Source organism: Spermophilus citellus (genome assembly GCF_964194105.1).
Source record: "Spermophilus citellus genome assembly, chromosome: 9".
Classification (NCBI taxonomy): domain Eukaryota; kingdom Metazoa; phylum Chordata; class Mammalia; order Rodentia; family Sciuridae; genus Spermophilus; species Spermophilus citellus.
The window spans coordinates 97,134,607-97,161,303 of record NC_138191.1 but is presented as its reverse complement, the minus strand read 5'-3'; the positions used below and the strand labels follow the sequence as shown (position 1 = coordinate 97,161,303).

Sequence of the window (26,697 nt, the reverse complement as noted above, 5' to 3'; positions counted from 1 at the left end):
AAAATACGGGTGGGTGTCGACACAAACGGGTGTGAAGATGGGAGTAGGGCTCCTCGGGTGGAAAGACAATGGACGGCTGGATGAGTGGCAGCCTCACTGCTGGGGGGGGGGGCCGGTGAATTGGGCAGACACAGGGGAATATGGAAGGAGCCACAGATGTCCTGTCCCTGGGCAGAATGGGTGGGGGAGGGGAGCACAAGAGACCTACATCATGGCTCCCAGGGGGATGGCCTGCCACCCACACACTGCAAGCCCTGCTGGGATGCCCCACTCAGCTCCAAGGAGGGGCTCCCTCTTCCTGAACCTCCAAAGAGTCTTGGGTGCTGGCCTGTGTCCCCCAGGGACCCCTCTAAGCCAGCCCCTCCATCTCCAGGTGAGAAAGGGTCTCCCCCACTGGCTATAAATGAAGTAGCCCCACAGCCTTTTATTTATATTCAGGAGAGGCTGCAGCACCAGAAACCGTGCGTGCGTGGGCCACCACAGCTCTGGGCAGAAGTCTCTCGTCCCTGAAGTGCTTCCTCTCCTTTTGCCTTCACAGCCTACGAGGCAGGTGATCTTGGCCACAAGAAGAACCAGGCTCAAGGGAGTGAAGGAACTCGCCCACAGGCACACAGTGAAGGCAAATAATGCCCTGTGTCATAAATTCCTCAAGGCTCACTCTCTCCCTGCGGGAACAAGAGCACCCATGCACAGGAACGATGACAGCTTCCAAAGCGCTCTTCCCTATAAGCAAGTGCCTGGAACAGTGCGTCCTGCCCGAGGTCTGCCCGGGCTCCAGAGCCCCCGAGGAGCTCCCTGACCCATGCTGCAGGCTCCCCCAGCCGGGTGGCGGCAAAGCTCCGACACAGTGCCTGTCATGCTCGTGCAAACATGGTGCCTCCCACAGACCCCCGGCACATGTGGAGAGCCAGTGCCAGGCACCCTCCCACGCATGCGAATGTTCCTAAACAGAGTAATTAGAGTGGTGTTTAGGTAACTTTTACACAGGCCTCCAAATCAGAATCACATGTGGGGTGGAGCCTGCCAGGGTGGCCACGCTGGAGGGGCTGGTCAGTCCCCTCCCCAACACAACTGCCACCCCTCTGCATCCCTTACGCTAAGTTTCTCTGAGCACACCCACCCCCCACCCCCACCCTAGGGCTCAAACTACCCACACAAGCCAAAAGGAAAACCCTTGTGGTTCCAGGGCCAAGACACGCGCTAGATGACACACACCAAGTCAGACTTGGAGGGGACTCTGTGCTGAGCTGCTGTGCAAACCCAACAGGTGAGGAAGGAGCAGGAAAGAACTCGTCATCCAAGTCCACACAGAGAGCTTAGCAGTCCCTGATCCTCCCAGGCCTGGCCTGGCCATGTCCTTGCCTGCTTACAAACCTCTGGAGGTGTCTGCCGCCTCTCCTCCAGGTGGGTAGAGCACAGCAGGAATGTCAGTCTCTGGAGTGGGCAAGATGAAGTTCAGGGCCAGCTCTGGCTCTCCCTAGTCCTTAGATAAGTGCCTTTGCCTCCGGGGGCTTCAGTTTTCTGCCTGTTACATGGAGGTCACCAGTGAGGAATGAGCCACTTCATTAGTCCCAGGGGATCATTTGGTTTGGTGTCTGGTTTGGTTTTTGCAGTATGGTTTGGTGTTTGCTGCTGTTTCTGCTGTGGGGTGCTGCAACGGAACCCAGGGCCTGGCACATGCTAGATAAACTGCTCTACCACTGAGCTATATCCCACCCCTCATGCAGTTTTCTTTCAGTCCAGTCTCTTGATTTGCTGTGTGGCCCTAAGCAAATCACCTGGGGTCTCTGGCTTCTGTTCATCTAATGGACAGGCAGGAGGACCTAGTGATCACTAAAAGTCTTCAATGAGGGTCTAAGTCCAGAAGTAGCTCCGTTTCTGTCCTTGAAGGTCATTCAAGACCCATCACAGTGTGAGTCCAATCTTCCTTTGCAGCCTGACTCCAGCCACCTTCTGGCCATCTCTGCTGCGACAACACCAAATCCCACTCAACTGTCCAGCACAGCAGCTCACAGCCCCCACCACGCCTTTGCACAGGCTTTGCCTACAGCAGGGTCCTCAGGCTCCACTGGGCACATCAGTCAGCTGGGACCTGTCCTCAGGGTCTGGGTGCAGCTGCGACTCTGCGTTCCTAACAAGCTCCAGACAACTCTGACGCCGCTGCTCCGAACAGCACTTTGGGTCCTGGGGCCCTAGAATGCCTTTCTCCTTCCCTCTTCACCATCCAGTCAAGGCCTCTCGCCCTTCCAAGCCTGGTTCAAGCTACCCCACAGGGAGGGTCCTACAGCCACAGCAGGTTTCAAAAAGGCCTCGCAGCTCCCGGGTGCATATCTGGTGATCACCTGCCACACTGTGGTCACAATGAGCAGCTTCCAAGTCCACATCCCTAACAAGAGCCCCTGGAAGGCAGGGAGGGCCCAACACAGGTCTCAGCACATAGGTAGGGTCAGTAAGTGTGCCCTACTCGAGTGAGGTCACGGGTGGCGGGGTCAATCCCAGACCTGCTCAGAAGGCCTGGCAGCCAGAGAGGCCCACAGAGCCTGTCCTCCTGCCCTCTGTCCAGCCCTGGCCAGGCCTTCCAGGACTCTTATTCAGGCAGGTCAGGTACAGAGAAGAGCCACCAGGGGCCCCGGGGCTATGATGTAGGTTACAAAGGCGGCACTTGCCAGAAATGGCAGATGGCAGGAGCCCAAATGTGGATATGGATCCAGGAAGGCAGAAACAGAGAGAAGGTAAAGAATAAAAATTAAATAAAAATTTATAAAACAGAGGCAGAAACCAGGTGCAATGATGCATGCCTGCAATCCCAGTAGCTCAGGAGGCTAAGGCAGGAGGATCACAAGTTCAAAGCCAGCCTCTTAGTGAGGCCAGCAACTTAGTGAGACCCTAAGCAACATAGTGAGACCCTATCTCAAAATAAATAATAATGATTAATAATAATAGTAATAATAAAAGGCTGAGGACATGGCTCAGCAATTAAGCACCCTGGGTTCACATCCTACCCCACCCCAAAAAAAAGAGGCCAAGAGAAGCCAAGATGGAAAGGTATGGAAAGATGCAGGAGGGAAAAACAAGAGTCAGGAACAGAGACAGTAAAAAGGAAGACCCCAAAAGGAGGGGAAACAAGGCAACAGAAAGAAGAGGTGACAAAGCCCAGCACCCGAGAGAGAAGGAAAGAAAAGAGACAGAAAACACTTCTCAAAGAGCGGGCAGGGCAGGGCCAAAGCCTACAGCTAGCTGGTCCTAAAGTCATTAGTTCACCCAGAGGGTACACAACGGCCTTCCCCAGGAGGACACCATGGTCCTGCGGCCTCTTCCTGAGGTGCCTGCCACCTGCCACCTGCACCCCAGGCTTGGGGCATGTGGCTGGCCAGGGAATTGCTGAGGCCTTTTCCTCATTTCCTTCCACCCTCCCCAACCTCCCCTCCTTGCTGAAATGACTCAGCAAAGGAAGATAAACTAGAAACGGCAATTTTGTTTTTCGTCATTGTTGTTCCAAAAACAAACAAGGTCCAAGGCCTGTAGGAGACCCAGCTGGGCCTAAGAAAACAGGCAGCACAAGCTCCAGGAATTACCAGCAAGTCATTCACCCTCTCCAAGCCCCGGCCTCTTCAGGCACCTGGAAATGCTGAGAAGATTAACCCAACTCTGAACGGGTGATGGGTGGCCCCAGAGGACAGCACACAGGTGCAGCACAATGGCCACTGCACCTGAAGTGCAGGTGGGTTACACCTTTAAAAAAACATGAGGGATATTTTTTAAGTCCTTCCCTTCCCAGGGTCCCACCTGAGCTTCACAGGAGCCCAGACATGGATTATCATCTCCATTTTACAGAAGAGAAGACTGAGAGCTCTGACACAGCACCCCGGTCCTCAAGACTGTAAATCCAGGTCCACGATGGCCCTGCTGCCGGCCCCTCATCTTCTCTACTATCCCAGCTGCATGCAGCATCAAAACCAAGGCTCTCAAAAGATTCACAAGAAATGCATTTTTTTCCCCGCAGTGCCAGGCCCGAACCTCAGATGGGTACAGAGATGAGTGAAGCATGGCACTGCTCCTAGGAGATGGGCACCCAAGGTGACCCTCCTGGGGTGCTAAGGAAGAGCCACCCACCTGCAGGTTAAGGTCAACTCTTCTGCAAACACTGCCCTGGACGCCCTGGACCTGCGGCTTATGGAACTCTCACTGTTGAGAGCAAAGATGACCCAGGACAGCAAATTATTGCATAAGGACAAGTGCTGAGGTAAAAATCCAGCAAAGTAATAATACAAAGGGACTGGGTGGAAAGGAAGGGCCCTAGAGGTGACACTTGAGCCCTGAGTGCACCATGGGAAGGGGAACCTGAAAAGCACATCAGGCAGGGGACAGGCCTGCAGAGGCCCTCCTCAGGGACAAGCTTGGCAGGCTCACAGAACAGAAAGGCCAGCAAAGGAGGCAGAGAGTGACGCAGAACACAAAGATGAACGTCACGTCTGCTCCCTCGGCCAGGGCAGAGAGAGACGGGTGGAGGGCATTAGAGCAGTACTATGATGGCATTCACATTTCAAGTCATAATTACACAGGCTGCTAGGTACAGAAAGGAGGTCACAGACAAGGTTGGCAGCTGGGACACCATCAAAGAGAGTCCACAATGACCAAGAGACAGGAGCCCGTAGTGGCACAGGCCAGGTGGTGGTGGAGAGGCCTAACCATGCCCAGGGTCCAGACTGGGCCCTGAGGCTGCTCAACACCAGCTGAGGCTGCTCGACACCAGGATGTCAAGTCGCCAGCAAAGGTCAGTGAGAGGGTGCAGCTGGTGCAGGTCAGCAGCCAGGGCGACCCAGGAGTGGTCACTATGGCCCCAAGGCCAAGTGAAATGAAGGGGGAGACAATGGCCAGGTCTGGCCACATGGGGGCCACAGGGACCCTGACAAGCATGGTCTATGGACATTCGAGGGCACAGAAGGGCCGTGGGATGAGGCTCTGATGTGGCCACTTACACTGGCAGCTTCTGGAGTTGGTGCACGTGCCCAGGGCAGAGCCAGCCACAGCTGCCATCACTGCAGAAGCAAAGTCTCAGGGAAAGCAGGGGCAGGCGTGAAGACACAAGGACAGTCTGACCTTGGATGAAGAAGGCACACCCAGAGGGACTAGGGTTGTGGCTCAGTGGTAGAGTGCTCACCTAGCACATGCCAGGCCCTGGGTTCGATCCTCAGCACCACATAAAAATAAATAAATAAAGACATTGTATCCAACTAAAAAAAAAAAAAAAAATATATATATATATATATATATATATATATATATATATATATATATATGTATATGTATGTATGTATGTATATATATATAAAAGAAGGCACACCCAGGAAAGAGGAGCCGAGAACCAGCCTGGGAGCACTCCAAGCTCTGAGCACCCACATTTAGACTGTATCACTCAAGGGGTTGCGTGGTTCTTTGGCATCACAGAGCAGGCGCAAGCCGTTCGGTTTTAACCAGGGTGGGCAAGGGGCCTGACTGAGAGAGTCAGAGGGAGAGGGGCCGCAATGACCAGCTCCAGGCTGCAGCAAGGGAAGTGAGGACCCCAGGGCGATGGACAGTGGACAGTGTGCAGTCGGGAAAGCCACTGTCTTCCTAAGGCCAAAGGCTGGCATCAGCATGCAAGGAAGCCCTCAACCTGGAAGAATGAGTCCAGACAACCTGTTAACAAATGGAAAACACGAACACGGAGAATAGGGAAAGCACCGTGTAATGTCCTGAAATAATCTCCTCCGAGAGGCACGATGAGATACTGCCTCCATAGGCAGAGGAACACATGAAAAGGAGCCATCAGAGACCAAGACAGGGCTTTTGCAAACTCCCAATAACTAAAGTAGAAAATGAGATGAGAGAGAAGTTCAAAGCAATTTTCAGAAAAGGGATTTTTTTTTTTAAAGAGAGAGCTATTGGGGTGGGGATGTGGCTCAAGCAGTAGCGCGCTCGCCTGGCATGCGTGCGGCCCGGGTTCGATCCTCAGCACCACATACAAACAAAGATGTTGTGTCCGCTGAGAACTAAAAAATAAATATTAAAAATTCTCTCTCTCTCTCTCTCTCCCCTCTCTCACTCTCTCTTTAAAAAAAAAAGAGAGAGAGGTATTGGGGGGGAAAAAAGAAAATTAGAGGATTAAATCAGAAAGCCAGACATGCAACTAGTGGGATTTGCAGAAAAAGACAACAGAGAAACAGTATAGGAAAGATTTCAAAGAACAAATGCAATAAATGTCTAGAAGTAAAGGTTGGGAGCCTCCAGAAATAGCAAGCTCACCAAGCATCAGTCTGATTAATGGGGGAAAGCCACATCAAGGCACATAACTGAAAATTTTCAGAGCAACAGAGATGAGCAGGACATCCTGAACCCTTCTAGAAAACAGGTGGGGTGGGGTGGGGGCGGGGGTGGGGGGTGCAGCATCTACACAAAGTATCAAAATATCAGGAGTCATCCCAGCTCTGGACTTCCCCACAGCAATGCAGGAAGCTGGCTGATTTTCAACAGGATCAGCTCTGAAGCTAGACGGCCTGAGTTCAAATCCCAGCCCTGCCACTTAACTAGCTGTGTGACCATGGCCAAGTTACTTCAGCTCAACAGGCCTCAGTTTTCTCATCTGTAAAAATGGGCATAATCACAGTCTGCTATATACTTCCATGGGTTATGGTAAGGATGAACTAGTTCATGCAAGGCAGTCAGAACAGTTCCTGGCACTGTAATAGTAAACATTTAGTGCTTAGCTCTAATTTAAATTAGAGGAGAGGAAAAACTGTATCAGGAGGAGACCCTTTGAGACACACCTCCCCGTTTACCTTTCGTAGGAAACCATTGGAAGACATGCCCTGGCAGGTTACGGGGCTAAACCAAAGAAAAAGAAAACCGCGCAAAAGACATTCTTTGGTGCTGAGCATCTGAACACTGTTTTTCTACTGGGAAAACGACTCATCGACTCATCATAAAGGTAAAACTCTACCCACCCAAGTAAGAAGAAGCATGGGTGCGTGTACACACACACACACACACACACACACGCCCCCCCCCAAACACAGAGAAGCTGACAGGGTCACATCCCTCAGATTCTTTGACTTGGCTCATGCATCATCCTGTCCTGATCACGCCCCCAGCTCCTCCCTGTCTTTACCCCACAGTATAAAACTTTATATTTAACTTATTTATTTGGTTACTGTGTCTTCCTCCTGTAGAATGTAGGCTTCACTGGCACAGACATTTTTGTCTGTTTGTTCTCCCTAAATATAGAAAAGTGCGTAGCTCACAGCAAGGTGTTCAATGAAAATTTGTCAAGTTAAAAAAAAAAACCAATTGGATAGAGAGAAAGGATGGGAGAGGAGGAGAGGAGTAGGGAGGATAGGAAGGGCAGCAGAATAGAATAGACAATATGATTGATGTATGTACATGTATGTATTATATGTCAATACATTCTGCTGTCATGTATGACTAAAAAAAATAAAAATAAATTGTATGGTAAAAACAAACAAACAAACAAAAAAACCCCTGCTTTCCCAGGCTCCCTTGCAGCCACAGCATGAGAACACGATGCAGGCTTTGCCCATAGAGGACTGATTAGAAGAAGAACATGACCCCAGAGGGAAGGGCTCAAACCTGTCCTGGCACAGATCATGGCAGGGACTTCAGCTGCAGCCCAGTCCCAGCGGCGCATGCCGTGCCCTGGGCTGGCGGAGTCTCCATTGGAGGGCCCTGCAGTGGCTTTGGGGTAAGGTTCTTGTCCATGTTGTCTCCAAGCCCAGCACTCCAGCATTAACAGGAAATTCGGAGAACTGCAAGCAGCCTCTCAATCTCTCTTCTCTTTCCATCAGCCAGGCTTTGTGAACCATGGAGGGTGAACCAAGATCAGACACTCCTGCCCAGGACAGTCTCAAAGGAGGTTGGCTATGCAGACCGAACCAGTTTAGGACCTGGAACTAAGAAAGCCTGATGCCTCTGGACATTTAGGAAAGTATGACTGACAGGTACTTGATGGACCGATGGAATAATTAGAGGAACATGGTACTAGACCCATAAGCATACAGCAACCCAACAGGAGGTCAAATTTAACCTCAGGAAAACAAAAGATTGTGCTAGAAAGGAAAAGTCCCCAAGGCGCATGATTTGGCAGACACGCTCTCCCAAATGTACCTGCAACATTGAGAAAGGGGACTCCAAAGGGTGCTAGAGAAACAATATGTCATTACCCAGCAACCCTCCACCATGTCCCTCTCAAAACTCCGTCTACATACTTGTTCCCTGTCCCCACCCCTGCGGAGTCACTGGAAGTCTGGAGGTTCCCTTCACTCTCTGGATCACCCTTAGGTCATAAAACATCTTTTAGTCCCAAGAACTTTGAGTCAAAGACAAACAGTCTCCATTTAGTAACTAGGATGTCCCATCCTGATTAATCAAAGCAACTCCAAGCCTCATTCACTGGCGACCTCTTCCCCTCACCTGGCCGGGGCTGCTAGGCTGCAGTGGCAGCAGAGTGGAGGCGAGGCCAGGCACCGTGGGGCGCTCTGGGGCAGGCCAGCAGGCAGAACCCTCCTACCCCCACTGCGTCCCATGGGACCTCTGCAGTTTCTCACTTCTGCCTGGCAAGGGGCCCTCTTAGGTAGGGCTGGCCTGAGAATGACCACCAGGCAGGTCCTTGACACACCTCCCTGAGTGGCAGATAGAGACAGGTGCCTGTTCACTCTGACACTAGGCGGGGCCTCTCGAGGCCTTGATTACCTCCACATGCACTGGTCTCTGCGTGGTCCCCTTTGAGCCCAGGCTCATGAGCTATGTGAGGAAGAACAGCGCCCTCCTCGCCATCTAGCACGGGGAAGCACATGTCACAGTGCCGCAACAACTCTCCAAAGAAACCCTCTCTCTGGGCTCTTCCACCTCCACTCTATCATCCTCTCAAAGCATGCAGGGCAGGGATCTCAAAACCAGAGTCTAGGTTAGGCACCTGAGGTCCTGCCTCAGAACCAGCCAACACCTTGGTCACATCCACTAAAGAACTCAGTGCTCAGCCAGAACCCAGAAAGCACGGGTCCCACCGCAGCTGCCCTCGCATCACCCAGGTCCCAGGTGGGCCCTGGTTTGACCACAGAACTGTGATGCACCCAGGTGGGTGTACAGGTAGGAGACTGGGCAGGAGGGGGCACTGAAGAGAACAAAATCCTCACCTATTCACAATAGGAAGCCACCAGACAGTAGGGACAGTACACCTGACACAGCGGCAGTAACCTTTACAGAGGCATCCTCCCTACTCACCAGCTGTGTAACCTTGGACAAGCTACTTTCCCACTCTGGTCTGTTTTTTTTGTTTTTTTTTTTTTTTTTATTTAGGTACTGGGGATTGAACCCAGGGGTGCTTGACCACTAAATCACATCCCCAGCAATTTTTATTTTTATTTTTTTTTTATTTTGAGATACACTAAGTTGCTTAAGGCCTCGCTACTGGTCTTGAACTTGTGATCCTCCTGCCTCAGCCTCCAGAGTCACTGGGATTACAGGTGTGTGCCACTGCGCCCGGCAGATCTGTTTCTTCATCTATAAATGAGAGAATACAACAGCGGCTCCTGCATGGGGCTGCTGGGAAAACAAAAGGGATTGTGTGTGTGGTGCACTGGGAGCGCCGACTGTGCCAGCAGAGGCACCAGGAGAGGGTTCTCTATGACTGGTTTTATTTTTATAACTGAGATGCATGGAAGAAAATGCTACAAAACAACAACTTCACGAGCCCCAGACAGGCAGCCATGTTACAGAAGCGCGCGTAGCGGGGCACCGCCTGGAGGTGGGCAGCTCTGCAGGTGCTGGGGGCGGGGGCCCTAGGGGGGGCCACAGCATTAGCACAGAGCCCTCTTGAAAGCCCTTCTGCATCAAGCTATTTAAAAAGCCAAGTTTGACATTATTTTGCCAAAAATAAACATTTATTTTTAGAATGTTAATAAAATAAGTTAGCGCAAATAGTAATAACAATAAACAATGGGGCTTAGTGAGAGGCAGAAAGAAAAGCAATGAAGTAAATGACAAAGGAAAATCTTGGCAAAGCTGACTACATGAAAAATTTGAAGTTTTTGTTTCAAAATCATCATAAAAACTTGTTTAAGCAGCAGACTCATAAAAATATTAGCAACGAATACGACGAACAAAGCATTAACATTCTTAATGAGGACACTTCAAAGGATGTCGGTTTTTAAATCTTATCAGTAAAATGGTCAGACCTCGATTATGAGCACCAATTTGCAGACAGGGAGCTACCATCAACACACCATACAGGTTCCACCACACTAATAATCCTATGAATGCAAAATGAAATGATGACCAGATGTCACTGCTGCCTTCAAATCGGGACAGGAATTTTGAAACAGTGGTGAAGACACAGATTAGTACATTCTCCGAGAAGACTCTGCCTGTGTGTGTAGTTGGGCAAGTAAGAACAACTTTCTAAAGGGTTACAGATGAGATGTGTTAAGCGTTCCTACCCCTTAGCCTGGGAACTTTCACCTTGGGAAATAATCAGAGATGCAAATGAAGTTTGCTGTAGGAAGATATTCACTGCAGCATTAGAAAGGCTGAAAAACTCATATATTCAAAAATTCACATATTGAAAATATATATATATACATACTTATTTATATGCACATAAACTATTTCTGAGAGGTCAGATGAAACTTCAGGCATCACTAGTTTGGGGGGTGGGAAGAGAAGAGGTTGTTGTTCTCCAAGTACTCTTTTTGGAGCTTCCAAATTTGGAACCGTTTTAATGTATCACCAACTCAAAATAATTTAACAAATTCAACAAAATCGCATCTATTTTTGAATGTTTATGAAGAATTTTAATAACATGGGAAAGTTTCATTATATTAGAATGTTAAACATAAAAATAAATACATGACTACACTCAGAATGATCTCAATGATATAAAAATATATTAATATACAGCTAAACAATAGGAAAAAAAACTAAAATAATACCAAACTGTAAATAATAGTTGCTAGGAGTGAAATTATAAGAAAGTATTATTTCCATCTTTCTATGTTTCTATAGTTTGCAGATTTCCTACAATAAGTATGTAGTATTTACATAAGCGGAAAAAATAAGGATTAATAAATGAAAGTATGTTCAGAGTCAGCCACCTCCCAAGGAAGGATGAGGAGAAAGACTAATTTGCTGGAAGTCAGAGACTATAGGAATAAAACAATATCCTTAGGTTTCTGTCTAAGCTGCTGCGTGAGGCACGGCCAGCCTGTTTCCAGCTCCAGAGAAGAGCTGGAACTAGCCAGATGCCCTGGGTTGCTTCTCTATGGCCCAGCAAAGCCTGCCCACCAGGATCTGGCCACTCAAGGCCACCTATCAAGCAAACCTGTTCTGATCTCTTCTCAGTACTGTACTATGAACCCTGAGACCCTGGGACTCAGATCTGTTTCCCCAACAGGAGCCAAGCCTGCTAACCAGCTGGCAAAGCTGGTACATTCACCTGCCTGCCCTTTCCCCTGAAGGATCTCCAAGGCAGAAGCCAAGGACACAGAGCCTAGCATAGGACAGGGAGTCAGGAAACGTGTAATGAACAAATGATCAGGTTAAAGAATGATATTCCAGAGTAGCACTGTCCAACAGAACTTCCTGTGATGATGAGAATGTTCTACATTTGCACAATATGGTAGCCACTAGCCACATGTGTGTACTGAGCACTGGAAATGCAGTTAGTAAAACTAAAAGAATGAATTTTTCATTTAACATTTAATGTTTTCATTCATTTTCATGTAAGTGTTCATGTGGAAGAACACTTACACAACACAGGGTGGTGTAAAATTAAACAATATGATGTATTAAAAAAAAAAAAAAAGATTGGCCCAGTGTCTGGCAGTGCTCAGTAAATAGTGACTACATACAGTATAATGAAAATGATAGAGAAGAGAAGGACGAGGTTGAGGGTCTCCAGTGGTCCCAGGGTCCCCTACTTGAGTGGCCAATACAAACAATCTGCATCTCCCTAGCAAACAGCTCTTCTGTATTCTGAGTGCATAGCAACCAGAAACACCCAGAGGAGCTGAACCAGCAGGAATTAGCAACGGGTGCAAGAAAAGGGCTGGTCAAGGCAGCCCCCGTCCCTAGCCAGACTAACCTGCCTGAGCACCACCACCAGCGTCCTGCAGAGGGCTGCCTGTCTTCAGAGGCCCCAGCAGTTAGCCCTCTCCTACCGTGACCTCACTGATTCTCACAGGATCCTCAAGAGGGGAGATGGCAAAAATTTCCATTTTATAACTTGGCAAAAACTAAGGCCCAGTGAGATTGTCTGAGGTCACCAGGCTGAGAATGGCTGGAAGACAGGAGTCTGCCTAGGACAGAACACCAAGTGAACAATGGATATGCTGCACAGAGGAGGGCTGGGGACCAGGTCAGTCTGGGAGGGATCCTGAGAATGCTCACTCACTGCCCACCTGCCTTCCAGGCTATGAGCTCTGGGAAGGCTAGGAATTGGTTAATCTACCACAGTGTCCCGGGCTGAATCCCAAACCTGAACAGGCATTCAATAGCAATGAACCAACCAATCACCCACTAAACACAGGGACAGCACTCCCAGTTTCCAGGATACCCTGACACACTCCATCACATATGTCCCAACAGCTGGCCAACTGGTGACCCTTCTCCCCTCTTTACAAATGGGGAAGCGAGTCTTAGAAATCCAGAACCTCTGGGCTTCTATACTGAAAATCTGCTTGGGGACTTTCCAGGAAGCTCCACCTTCACGGGAGAGGGACAGATCAACCCCGCTGGGGCCCAGCGCTCAGACTATTCCGGACCATACTGCACCAGCAAGTCAGAGAGGCACCCATCACAGACCCTGACTCTCAGAGCCTGCCGCCCCAGGGGTAGGAACATGAGCCAGGCATCTATAAGACCTGACTGTCGGGCTGGGGACGTGGCTCAAGCGGTAGCGTGCTCGCCTGGCATGCGTGTGGCCCAGGTTCGATCCTCAGCATCACATACAAAAAAAACATGTTGTGTCCGCTGAAAACTGAAAAATAAATATTGAAATTCTCTCTCTCTCTCTCTGAGGAAAAAAAAAAAAAGACTTAGACTGTCACCTTCGGTGAGAGAAAAGTGACACAGGCAGTGAGGAGGAGGAGAATGAGGTTGATTCTGGCTGGAGGAGGCAGTTTCTCTAGTGTGAGGAATAGGCCAGATCAGACCCAAGACAGCAGAACCCAGGGAGGTAGCAAGGAGTGGGGAAAGGCCAGGTGGGCATGTAGCTATCATCTGTCAGATCTGAGTGGGGCAGGTCACTTAACGTCTCTGGGTCTCAGTTTTCCTCATCTCTAAAATGAAGATGATGATACCCATCTCACAAGAAGTGAATGGGGCAAGAATTAGATGGCGTCATGGGATATCTACACCCAGGAGGGATCAACAGACAGAAGCCACAGCAATACGGCAGACGTAGGCACACATGGAGTTGTGGGGAGCAGAGGGCAACAGCACCTTAAATTTGGGAGGAAGCTTTGAGGTAATTCAAAGGGATGGTCAAGTCCAATGGCAACTTCCAATCCAACAAACCCAGGCAAGGGAAGGAATCTGTGCCTTTAGACCCACCTCACAGATAGTTCCATCCCCATCCTACTGGACACCAGAGTCACCACCAATTACCTGAGCGTCTTGGGCTGGCCCAGGCCCAGGACCTGTCAGCAAGTTGTGCTAAGGCAGCCCTCCCCAACTCCACAAAGGACCACAGCTGCTGACCTTCCCCTAGCTCAGAGTAAAGTCAAGACAGCTGTCAATGATATCTATGTCCTCCATACCTCAGTCTGACTCCAAGTTCTTATTCTTTCAATTATACCAAAAAAGAAAAAAGAGTATAGTAAAGGGATAGGGTGATACTGTGTAGAGGAAAGACAGCAGCAGGTAGAGCCAACCTGGGACCTAGTCCCTGCTCCATCCTTAGAGAGCGCAACAACCAACTCCCATCCGTGACCTACCTGTTGCACCAGCTCCCGAGCCACGTGCTCTGCAGACTTTTTATCTCAATCCCCAAACCCCATGTCAATGATCTGAGACAAGACGTATCTCTATTTTACAGGTAAGGAAGACTGAGGCTCAGAGTTCAGTGAACTTGTCCAAGGTCTAGGATCTGAACCCAGTTCTGACACCAAAAGCCCCATGACCGCCCTTGCACAAGTAACATGGCCTCTCCAAACCTTATGGCGCTTGGATAAACCATATGATTTGGAAGATCTTTCCAGTTTGAAACCCCTCAATGGTGCCCAGAAAGGAGTAAGGAGAACAATACAATCCTCCCCGGAACCCCATCTAATCCTATCTCAGGTGGCGATCTGGGCAGTATCCACCACGGCAGGGTTCGAGAGCTGTGTGGGCTGGCTCCAGGGCTCTCTTGTAGAAACCAATCTGTAAGTTCAGGGAAGATCTTCAAAGCATGTACCAAAAACATTTCTGTAGCACAAAACCATGTCTCTGCAGATGTGTGTAGGTGCTACTATAGTTAGATAAATACAAATCTGTTTTAAAAAGCTCTTAAAGTGAGTAGCTACCTAAACCTCATCAGGTATCTTCTCCATCAATGGGCATTAAAAGTATCACGACTGTCATCAGGCCAGAGGGAAGATTACTGTCCTGTATTTAGAAAACTCAGATACTCCTGCTATCTGAGATGGAAAGTAACAGGAAGGTTTTAAGCAAGAAATTCTGAGGAGTCAAGGTCTGGGATTTTGGCTCTCCATCTGCCCCTGGACCCCCACCTCTCCAAGTCCCCCAGATGTGTCTGAAAATCAACATTTAAAGGCCCCAAAGAAAGCCTGCCCAGCAAGAAGCTCCAGTGCGGAGATATTCTCACAAAGAGCACTACGTAAGTACAAATGACTGTTTGATCAATCATTTGGCCTCAGCGTGGGATTTGGTTAGAATTAAAGCCATCTGGCTGGGGGGGGGGGGGGCGGGAGTTGAGGGGAGGAGACAAGCAGGCGGGAAAATGACCCACCCCCCTCCCCCAAATAGCATTGTTAAAATATAAACGGGGGGGGGGGGGGGGGGGCAGTAAAGTCCCTGCTGTTATTTCAGTCTAAGCCACTTAATCCTTCAGCACATAAAGCAACTTATTTTATGACCTTTTCCCTTTAAAAAGTAAATCAGAAGACACTGCCTTGAATTCAGATATCTCTGAAACACACTACTCATCCCTCCCAGTGAAATATCCTGTTTCATAAACCTTCTTCGAGATACTTGAAACTGCAGATCACTAAATGCCTAGCTTTAGGCATCTGACATTCCAGAGAATTAATATTTAAACTTATTATAGGAAAAAAAGAATTGAGTTTGGTTGAAGCATGAAATATTTAATAGTGTCTCCAAATTAGAAACCCTATTTTGTTTCGTGCTGGAAATGCCAACGTTATTACCTGGGCTTTGCACTCAAATGAGATAAAATGCGCAGGCGGCCTTGGGACACAACACACAATTACAGCCGTCTTCTCCAGAGATGGGGGTGAGACACAGGGCTGGGGAGTGGAAGCGATTGAGTTTCATTTTTACGATACACTTAAAATTATATTATCATCCTCTGTCTTGAGGGTTGGACTTGAGAATGCTGAAGCTACCTAGCCACCAAAAATCGGTGAATCCACAGAGGCCTGGGCCGGGCTCTGGAAGCCACCTTTATCTTGCAATAGGCCCGCTGCTGGGTGAAACCTGGTAACTTTCTCTGCTTGCTGGGACAAAAGTATTAAGTGGTTTAGGATAAAAATTAAGCTTCAATTGACACAGTGGATCCTGGCAGCCTCTGCCGGCACGTGTAATTTATTTACAGGGTTGGAAAGTCGGCAAAATACATCATCAACTCTTATACAAACTTCTACTAGGTATTAAATACACAGCGCTCAGAGAAGTAATTCATACAGTCCAGCAGCGTTCCAAAATAAACCTAATCTCCAGGCCTCCGGAGAGCTTAAAGCAGCAAATGGGATCTGTCTTTTTCAAGTCAGGTTTACGGTCCTCCCTGGCTTCTCGCGAAAGCCTTATTTTCCAGCAAACCTGTTATTTAAAAACAAAAGCAACAACATCTAAAAGAGTCCTCGGGCTGCTGAAGGCGCAAATAGGAAGACGGGATCCCATTGCAACCAGGGCCATCTCTGATCCTTCTCCATCTGCCCCCTCTCAAACCCAGCGTCTCCACGAAGAGGCCGAAAAGCCTGGACCAGAAGCCTCTGGCGGTATGGTTTTCGGAATGAGTGTGAGAGAACTGACTCGCACACATCTCAGGAACACACATGCAAGGCCACAGACGCAACCTGGACTTCTGCCTTCTGCAGGGCATTCGGCTATTCACTATTTAACATGAAAGTCCCATTTCCCACAAACTCTCAAGTTCAACCGGATCCCTGGCCTGTTCTCCCTCCTGAGCCCCTTCTTCACGCCACCAAATGATTAAAAAGAATATAATTGTTTAACAGCTCCCTGAGCCACTGCGCTCGGAGATGCATGTATTCCATAACCAAGAATGCTGTGGACGAGCAGGAATTCTCATCCCAACGATGTCCTGGGAAACAGCAGAAGGGAGACCACAGCTGGGGCCTCGGCACATACTGCAAGACGGCGCAGACAGGGGCTGTCACCCACAATCACCAGTGGGCAGGGGGTGCCGCTGCTTCTGAAAGGTGGACTCCACAGCCCCTGAAAACCCTTGCCATACCCCAGCTTCCTGAGAACCCGAATCATAACCGGGAACCGTTCTCCTCCCCCACAGCTGTGGCAGGACTGGGGATAGTGCCCTAATGGAACAGCTTCCCCTTGTAGTCACACCTCTGCCCATTAGTGAAGTTTCAGAAAGGGGTGCTCCAGGGGGCCTCCTGTTCCCTTCCCCTAAGCTAGGGGCACACTCCACACGCCACAGCCACAGCCACAGCCATGCAACAGGGATTTTAAGAGTAATGTGCTTGGGGCTGGGGTTGTGGCTCAGTGGTAGAGTGCTCACCTAGCACATGTGAGGCCCTGGGTTCGATCCTCAGCACCACATAAAAATAAATAAATAAAGATACAGTGTCCAACTAAAAAATAAATATTAAGAGAGAGAGAGAGAGAGAGAGAGAGAGAGAGAGAGAAATGTGCTTTAGGGGAAAGTACTGTCCTTGCTTTCAGACAGACCTGGGTTTAAAACTCCCAGCTCCACTACTTATACCTAAACTACCTTGGGATAAATCATCTCACTCTTCTGACCTTTAAATAGCTGCAATGACTCCATGGCTAGGGCTGCTGGACATAATGAAATGTGATCACAGTTACACAATGTGTCTGGCCTGGCACATAGTAGGCTCAATAAAGATTAGCCACCCTCTCTCCTCTGTTCTTTCTGTGCTCACCTTCAGCAGGCAAGACTTCCCAGGACAGGTCTAGAACCTGGCCTGAGACACCCTGGATCCTTCCCAAACCTCCCGGCTCAATTAGTGTGGAATCCTGTGGTATCAGAGCAGGAAGGGACTAGGGATCATTCCATCAAAATGCTCTCCATTTTACAGATGGGGAAACCGAGGTTCAAAGGGAAGACCATCCCCACATGCATCGAAGCTACACAATGGCACACGTGTGTGCTCCAGGCTGGCCCAACCATAACCACCAAATAAATTCAGGCCATACAGGAAATGCATTATTCAGTTAACGGGCTAAAGGGCTCCTCTTGTGCATCTGACTCAAACGCTGACTTTTAAAAACACAGCTCGTAATGCTAACGCAATCCACTCAATCCGCCGGAACCCTTCTAAAGGAATAACCCCTTTGGAGTTTAAGGGGAAGACGGGGAAAGAAGAAAACAGATGCTTTCAGTGACTTTCAACTGCAAGACCACTGGGTTAAGGCTGTATTCTCTCCACCCCCACCACAGCCCAGCCCCTGTTTTCTTTCAGTTTCTTATAAATAAGGCTTTGGGAGACCAAAACAGCCACAAAACTCTTCCCCCATCTTTTCTGCTGTCCTCAGTAACTCAGCTGTCAGTCCCTGGACTTTGCCTCCAATGCCGAAAGCATTTTTTTTTTTTATTGTAAACTATTAATTTGGGCAGCCGTTGTTGATAAACAAGAAGTCCGTTTTTAAACTGCTAGAATCATTAGTGCTGTGAAAGCGAACAGCAGAAATATTTCAGGAGTCTGATCTTTTCTCCTGGCCTACTATTACAGCTCGCTTTTTATATAATGCAGTCGAATTTTTCAAAGCTCGGTGAAGTTTGTTTCATTTCTTCTTCCCCCTTGAACTGTCTGTTCCTTTAAACACAAAAATAAACGACCCCCTACCAAAAGAAACAATCCAACTCTTGAAGTCCAAACTAACTGCAACTAAAATCAGTATTAGGGGGAAAAAAAATAGAAAACACACACGATAATTTCCCTTTGACTATAGCCATACATGTAAGGTGAAGTTACTGAAGTCCCACCATGTTGGTTTCCAAACAGGGAATTCCTTCCCAAGAAAACTGAGAGAAGGAAGAGAAATTATCTTCTTGATGAAAAAGCCACGGTTAGTGATAGCCACTGGGTAGCTTAAAAAAAAAAAAAAAGTTTATTTGTTTGTTGTTGTTGTTTCTAATCCTACCCAAAAAAGGATTGAAAAACTTTTCCAAACTTTAGTCTCTCCTCTCTTCTAGGATGCTGGCCAAACTCCACAAAATAAAACCGAAGAAAATGATGATAATTATGCAACATTCAGAACAAAGAACATAAGAGTATATTTTTTAAATGATTCATTGTGCACTTATGCCTATAATGGGATTTTAACGCACTGTAAAAATAAGTGTGCTGGCGAACTTGGCTTCTCACGCAAATGAAACGCAAGGAGATGAATAACTGGAGATGGGATGGGTTTTTTTGTCTTTTCTTTTTCCCCCTAGAAGAAGTGTGAAGAAAAACCACAGCATACAAAGAAATTTGCACAAACACAGCAACTCCGCTTCCACACCCAGGAGGGTCCCAGGACCTCGACCAGCTGAGAGCCACAGGTAAATGACCGAGAAACAGGGCCTTAAATTAAGTCACGATCTCGTGTGATGATTCCCTTTCCATTTTGCCCGCCAAGTCTTAGCAGCTTCTAGAGAGCTGGGGAGGCAGGAAGGGAAGAGAAATTCTAGCCGCACAAGATTCTTAGGGAATCTTGGGGAATTATATTTCCGCTACATGTCTATAAAAGATTTGTCGGATACATAACTCTCATGACTGTAGACGAAACATGCTCCTATCTCATTTGTATACCCACACACATATTTGTTTCTCTTTTGTCTCACTGAGCCTGACATTTGGCCAGCAGGTTTTTTTCTCCCCCTTATTTGAAACCTCAAGCACTGAAAAAAATTTGGATCTGATTATTTCCGGATCACAGGACCAGCACTTTAAAATGGATGAAATGCAAGCAAATTGCCCACCAGAGCCGGAGGGGGGAAATGCTTTAAAAATAACTCATACCTTTCTATTACGGATACACTGGCCTCTCCAAACCTCCCCGGCACATCTCACTGGCTACTTGCTCAGATGGAGAAACTCAACCAGGTAATAACACCGAAACCATGATGTCCCACCACCGCCAGCCCTGATGTCCATACACACAACCTACAACTGCTTTCCTCCTCCTCTTTTTCTTTCTTTTCAGAGACTTATTTATTTATTCATTTATTTATTTATTTGGTACAAGGTTCAGTACTTCCTGACATTTACAGCCATGTCCCGGCAGCTATTTTTACTAATGGTAGAGTTCATGTTCATAGTGATCATCAATCTCCTTCTTTGCTAGGATGTATGCAGTCTCAGGATGTGGTGGAAAGGGTCCAGGGAGACGCTATGAATTAAATGGTGACCTCATTATCTGGGTTTTGGACACATGGAATCATCTGGTAAACTACAAAGTTTTCTAGACATGGCATAGAGACCGGTTACCAATTTCCAAAACTTCAAGACAGAAGAAATATCAAAAGCAAGATGTTTTAAATTCTCTGGGAATATTCACAAGGCCTTGGTTACATACATCAGCTCTGGGCCACCAGCACACGTGTATAGAAGATACAAGCTATGGAACCAGAATCAAATATCTGGAGCTGGAAGCCTCCCAAACTGCCACTTAACTGTCTGTAGATAGATATGATCAAATCCCTGAACCTATATGTGTTCATCTATAAAATGGGAGTCATGTCAACAAGAGTCAGTACCTGCCCTGCACTTTATAGACGCAAAGCACTTCTTCATCTGTTCCTTTGGAAGAGCCTTCAGGGTAGGCAGAGACTGATGAGGGAAGGTGTGGAAAAACTCCAACAACTGTAAAGTGCTGTGCACAGCGAATAAGCATCATCGGCCATCGCCACAAAGCTGTCCACCCGCGGAAAGCCCAGATGTTTACCTTCTTTCCTCGTCAGAACTTATAAAAGCAGTGTCTGGTGTTTAATAATAAGAAAGAAAAACGCAGCATCTGGTTTCCCAGCTGTTTGGAATCTGGATAAGCGGGACTCTGCCATAAACAGATCGTGATTCTTATTGTAAATGATGACAATGTTAGTCCATGACGTCGTGCCATGCCCAGTGCCTCCCGGTTCAGATCTGGAAACACACAGGACCCAACAAGTATGGATATTCTGCTGAATTCCAGAACTCACTCCCTTCCTCTGCTTAGGGTCTGTCCGGAGCAGAAGACAGATCATCTGAAACCTGACTCCCAACCACGCAGTATGGTCTTCTCTCCAGTCACTGGGCAGCAATGGTCACAGAAGACCTGAAGCGTGGCACCTTTCAGCTTCCCCTGACTCGTACACCACAGCTGGCACCTACCAGAGTTGGCACTTTTCACACTCAACGTTTTAAAAATAAAATCTTTCTCCCTCCTGCCTATACGCCCTTTACCTAAACTATCAACCGTCTCTAGCATGGTACCCTGCACAAATTAATAAAAGTGACCTCTCCTACGGTTTTAGTATAAAAAGCATTCTTATAACCCTGGCTTTATTTATTCCATGAGGTAGGCATTATTACGAGAAACCAGAGGTTGAGAACATTAAACTCCTTACACTAGTAATTTTTAAAATAACCAGGCATCAAAGATAGTTCTTTCACATTCAAGTCTCGGGGAAATTTAACATAAATGAGGACACCTGAGGCTCAGAGGAGTGAAATAACATCCTCCAGCATCCCACAGAGCCTAGGTGGCAGGGTCTTATCATTTCCAGCACAGCTAATAAATATGTTTAAATTGGTATTTCTGTCTGTCTGTTTCCAATAAGCCTGAGAGCTTGGAGCTAGGCACCTCACTTTCAAAGGGTTACGTGGCCTGCTGACTATTTTGGTGGGGGTGAGCACTGCAAAAAGGTGCCTCTTCCTTAATGGCATGTCTAGAGGGCTGCTGAAGATCCCTGGGGGGTGCTGGTTTCCTTTCAGGCCACTTGGCTTGACTGTGAGGAATATGCCTACAGCAACACGGAGGCCAGGTCGGAAACCTCTCCTAGTCCCTGTCCTGAGATTTCCCTTCTCCCCAGGCGGGATGATGGCAGAGCTCCTGACCTGCTGGGTGGTCTTCTACATAGCAGACACTTTGCCCACCTGCAGACCTCAGTTTCCTCATCTTTCAAAGGTGTGTTAAATCCCATCCCATCAGCCTCACCAGAAGGCTGTGAAGAAAAGCAGTTTAAAATCCTTTCAGAGAAAAAGTAACCACAGAGTCCAATTTAAGGTACAAAGCAAGGGGCTCTTTCTCCTATCCCTTTATCCTCCTCTGTCCTTTCCAAATGCAATGTGCCTTATTTTAGACATAAGCAAAAATAATTGGGGTTTGGAGGACTACAAGTAGAAAGATCGTAGGCAAAGCATCAGATGAAAGGTCTCTAACCACAGTGTGGAATAAAGGTTATGTCTGGGACAGGCATTCACTAACGCTTCGGAGAACTGAATCTGCAGATGACAGCCATGATTTTTTTAAACACAAGTCGTTACAGGAGGGTATGTGTGGAAGGGAGGACCATGTGTGGAGCAGGGCAAGCCAGGGACTCATGGCAGCAAACATAACTCGTCTTGCTATGAAGCACTTCTCTTTCCCTGGTAAAAGAGACTTTGTATGTGTATTCTAGCAGTAATACTCTGTATGTATTCTTTCCCATATCTATCCTAAACTATGATCTTTATCTCTTGGAGAAGAGACTGATGCTTAAGACAAGAAGACAAAAAATAGCTCTTGAGGCTGGGGTTGTAGCTCAGTGGTTGAGCGCTTGCCTCGCATGCATGAGGCACCGGGTTCCATCCTTAGCACTACATAAATATAAATAAATAAATAAATAAAATAAAAATATTATGTCCATCTACAACTAAAAATATATATACACACATACACACACACACACACACACACACACACGAAGAAATAGCTCTTGTGTATGAAGTCAGGTGTTTTCTTTAAAAAAGTAAAACTACTATACTTTTATTTCATTTGACCAGGCCCCAAACTGGGAAGCCAGCCAGCCTACCTCTTTTAAGGAGCTGGGCTGATGCTGAGGAAGGGATGTCCACAGCCATAAAACACACAATTATCATCTTCCTTAAAAATCACCTGGAAAAAGACTGAAGAGGTCCCAAGTCCTGATATGATCAAGCCCCAAAGTTTCAGTTTCTCCCAAAGGAGAAAAAAAAGGGGGAGGATGGGCACAGGACCTTAACAATTTCTCCAATTTCTGGTTAATTATCTGTCAGCATGGAGCCTATAAATAATGGCTCAATAATTAACTATGATGAGATGAGCATGTTTGTGAGAATAGCAAAGGCATCCCTGAGTTGAGCCATGACCTGTACTGGGCCTGCCTTCTATTCACCAGCTTCAGTGGTTGCAGAGGACACTGAAAAATGACTTCTGGCCAAGAGGACCCTTCCAGAGCACCAAGTACAGAAAAGATAATTTTAAGTCAAGACCTGACCCAGGCTGGATTATAGATTCAGAAACTTTTCCATCAAGAATCTAGAAACCGTCTGGCATAACAAATTCCTCACTTGACAGATAGGGAAACTGAGGTCCCAAGAGGGGAGAGGGTCCTGCTGAAGGCCTCTGGTTTTTGTTATTTAAGGCAATTGGAACACTTCAAAGTATGCTTTCTGCCACTCAAAAACAAATACCAGTTACAGGAGTTCCTACTCCCCCTAACATATAATAAAATTTTGACATTTCACACAACCTTTATCAGAAACATACAGAAGCAAAATTATGTAATCTGAACTTTCTGTGCACATTTCCCCAAAATGTGCTTATTGAGTTTAAATTAGATACTTCTTTTTTTTTTTTTAATATTTATTTTTAGTTCTCGGCGGACACAACATCTTTGTTGGTACGTGGTGCTGAGGATCGAACCCGGGCCGCACGCATGCCAGGTGAGCGCGCTACAGCTTGAGCCACATCCCCAGCCCCAAAATTAGATACTTCTTAAAGCAGGGATCCTTTCAAGACTGTCAAGTTAGTTCCAAACAACAAAAGAGAAACAGGAACCAAGTTCTCCAGAGTATCCCTACAAAGGAATCTCTCACACCCGCGGCCAGGCACTTTGGCAGATCCCGACTTACCCTTTCCAGCGAAGGCAGCCTTGGACGAGCTGTAGTCTTGGGGACTTCGGGGCCTGAGGAGGTCGTGGGTGCGCTGGGGTGGCACAGGCAGCCGAGGTAGCAAGTCCCGCGGGCCTCCATCAACGCAGCCACCGCCACTCACCGTGACCGTGAAGGCCATGTGCGCTCCAAGACCAGGGCCTGGGACACCGGGGGCCTCCTTGGGCCTCTTGTCTGAAAGTACCTCGGCCACCTCGCAATGCATGGCTCCTGGGCGAGGCGCACGACTGGGGGTCACCCAGGCTCCTGAAGTGGGGAGACGGTACAGGCGCATTAGAATGAGGTAAGCAGATTCTTTTCTTGCTGGGTCCAAGTTTGGCAGTTCACTGCCCCCACGGTTTAGGTCTCAGGTCTCAAATAGCTTTGCGCCACCACACCTACCTCAACCCTAACTCACCTGATGCCAAGCCTCTTAGTCCGCGCAGCAATGGCTCTCAAGATCCCAAACTTGGGGACGACCATAGTCACCCGCGCATTCCTGTGACGCCCCCTGGGTCCTCCCACCCAAATCCGCCTCCACCGCGACCAGCCCTCTTAGAACGAATGGTGAAACTGAGGCTTGAAGCGGAGGGCTCCTGTCCATAGTCCTCTAGCGGGGACAGGGAGCCAGCGGAGACAGAAGTCACAGAGCAGGGATACAGCGAAGCAGCGGAGATCTCTCCGGGTGGGTCAGTGGCTGCGCACCTCCAGGGCGCTGCGGCGCCGAATTCAGCGCAGAAGCGGCTGACCGCGCACTCAGGAATCCTGGGCGCTGATCCTCTGAGACTCGCTGGTGATTCCCCCAAATCCAGAAAACGGTAGTCGGAAAATGGGAGCTCATCCGCGCTGCGCAAACCTATCACGCTCACCCCGGGACACGCACATTCCTGCGCACATTAGGAAAACAAGCCCGTCGCGCGCGCAAACCCTCACGGAGTCAGTAATGCTGGTGTACGCCGGCTCCCACGCACACCGCACACCCCAGTCAGTGCGCACTCGGGGACGCGATGTGCCACACAAACTCTTTCACACGCTCAGATACAGCAACACTAACAGCTACACAGTCTCACGCTCTCGACACGCGCGCGCGCTGGAGCCCTCCTCGCCGGAGCTTCTGTCCTCCCATGATCCGTCCTGGAGTACGGGCCCGGACCCCCAAACTCTCCTTTCCCCTCTGCGCTCCTCGCGCCATCCTAACGCTCCTGGACTTGGGGCAAAGCTGGTACTCCCAGCCTCGGATCTCGGGCCCTGGCGCCCGCCCTTGCCTCAGGCCGCGGGCCGCGCCCCTTCTCACCTCAAAGCGGCCGCTGCAGCTCGCGGGGCGCACGGCTCGGCGCGCCTCCTCTGGCGCCGCAGCCCCCGCAGCCGCCACCGCCGCCGCCGCGTCCTGCGGGGCCGCACCCCGGGGGCGGGGCAGCACCCCGGAGGCGGGCCGGGCCGCGCCGACAGCTTCCCGACAGTCGCTCGGACCACTGGCTCACCGCAGCCGCCCAGCCCAAGCCAATCGCAGTGCGCGGGCGGGACTCCTCGCCTGGGGGCCTGGGCGGGGCCCGGTGAGGGGCTGGGCCGAGGGTTTGACAGGCGGCGGCCGGTTGGAGCCCTGCTCGGCCTGCGGCTCTCTGGCCACAGACCCGGGTTGGACTGAGGAGTGGCGCAGCGGGAGGGAGAGTCTGGGCACTATACCGACAGCCAGCAAGCTGAGCGTCCACGGAGCCCGGATCGACCCGGCTTCCTCCCCGCCTCTCCCAATGGCCTCGGACATGATCCATCACCTCTGCAGGTCGGGTTTTTCCCGGATCTAAAGAGAACGCCATAGATTCGAACGCAGAGGTAACAGATATGAAAGTGCTTGACAGTTTTCTTGCAGAATCCAACCCGCTCCCGGAGATTTATTGCGAGTCACCAGCAAAGCTGGGACCCAACCCAGGCCTCACAGCCCACTTTATCACGTTTTGCTTTTGTGGCACGCGTTTTCCACTGGTCAGAGTCCCTTCGGGCAAGAGGGTCTCAAAGTGCCTCTGGGGCCTGTACCCAGTTCCTCCTGCCTTCTGGGCTCCTGCACATACAGCAGTGTCTCAGGGGGCCCTGCCCAACGTACAGGAAGAGCACTGGACAAAGAATAAGACGTCCTAGCTGAAGGTAAAGCTCAGTGAGTAAAGCACTTGCCTTATATCATGAGGCCCGGGTTCCATCCCCAGACCAAAAGAAAAGAACAAACAAACAAAACCCGTCACCGTGACTGGAAGCAATGGCTCAGATCCCCTTCCTGAGCCTCAGTTTCCTCCTGTGTAAAATGGGATGGTTCATCAGGCCTGGCCTATCTGCAAGAGCTACTGAAGGATCCAGTGTGGCCCCTGAAATAGTCTCTGATGTCATCTACCCTCCCTCTTTGTCCAATTTGCTGGTGATGAGACCTGTCTGACTTGGCACTCTTTTTGGGTCTGGTCTCTTTGTCCTTGGTCTCAAATTGAAAAATGGATGTGAAACTTCTTACTACTGCAAAAGTGAGATTTACAGCATAGGCTTCTGTATAGAATGAGACACACCAAGCAGCATTCCCAGAATCTTGAAAACCAGGATGTTAGAACCAAAAATCATAAGATTTAATTTCCTGTAATTTATTAAACGTAGTGGCCTACAAAGAGGAATAATGGTAAGAACAACCTTGGAGTTTTAGTTACACTCACCCCTACATTTAAAGGAGGGATGATGTGTGCCTGGCTGGCAGCATCGTGGTAGGGTATGGCAGAATGAGCATCAAAATCCGGGCTTCCTGACTCCCAGTCCAGTGCTATACCACTCATGCTGCCTCTTATAGGAACAAGGGCTGCAGGAGGCATCTCCAGGATCTTGCCTGTCTAAGGATTTGGAGCTGGGAATTGCTGCTACTTTTTATGGCAGGAGGAGAAAAGAGGTAGAAAGAAGCAAGAGTAGCTCACTAACCACTAACCAGTAGCACTCTCTAGCTCTTTCTTTCTCTCTTCTGAGGTACCAGTACTGGCTCTACTGCCAACAGTTCATGTGGCTTTAGCTAAATCATAACCTCATACTAGTTCTTAGTTTCCCCTCAAAAAGTAAGAAGGTTGGAAGATCTTTGATCTTTTCA

At 48.7% G+C, this 26,697-nt stretch overlaps 1 protein-coding gene across 4 annotated transcripts in view; it reads right to left on the bottom strand.

The window, feature by feature from the left end:
* Positions 1–25,016, bottom strand: part of GLIS1 (GLIS family zinc finger 1) — a 195,625-nt gene extending 170,609 nt beyond the window's left edge. For 2 of the 4 annotated variants that reach the window (XM_081306752.1, XM_081306750.1), the window contains exons 1-2: positions 24,886–25,016; positions 23,574–23,858 (exon numbers count right to left, since the gene is read on the bottom strand). In XM_081306752.1, coding sequence (XP_081162878.1) covers positions 23,574–23,817 — 244 coding nt within the window. In that variant the 5' untranslated portion in view covers positions 23,818–23,858; positions 24,886–25,016. Of the gene's footprint in view, positions 1–23,573; positions 23,859–24,009; positions 24,771–24,885 lie in introns of those variants that run through there. The other 2 variants (XM_081306751.1, XM_081306753.1) reach the window with 2 other exon arrangements.
* Between the last annotated feature and the right edge of the window lie 1,681 nt (positions 25,017–26,697).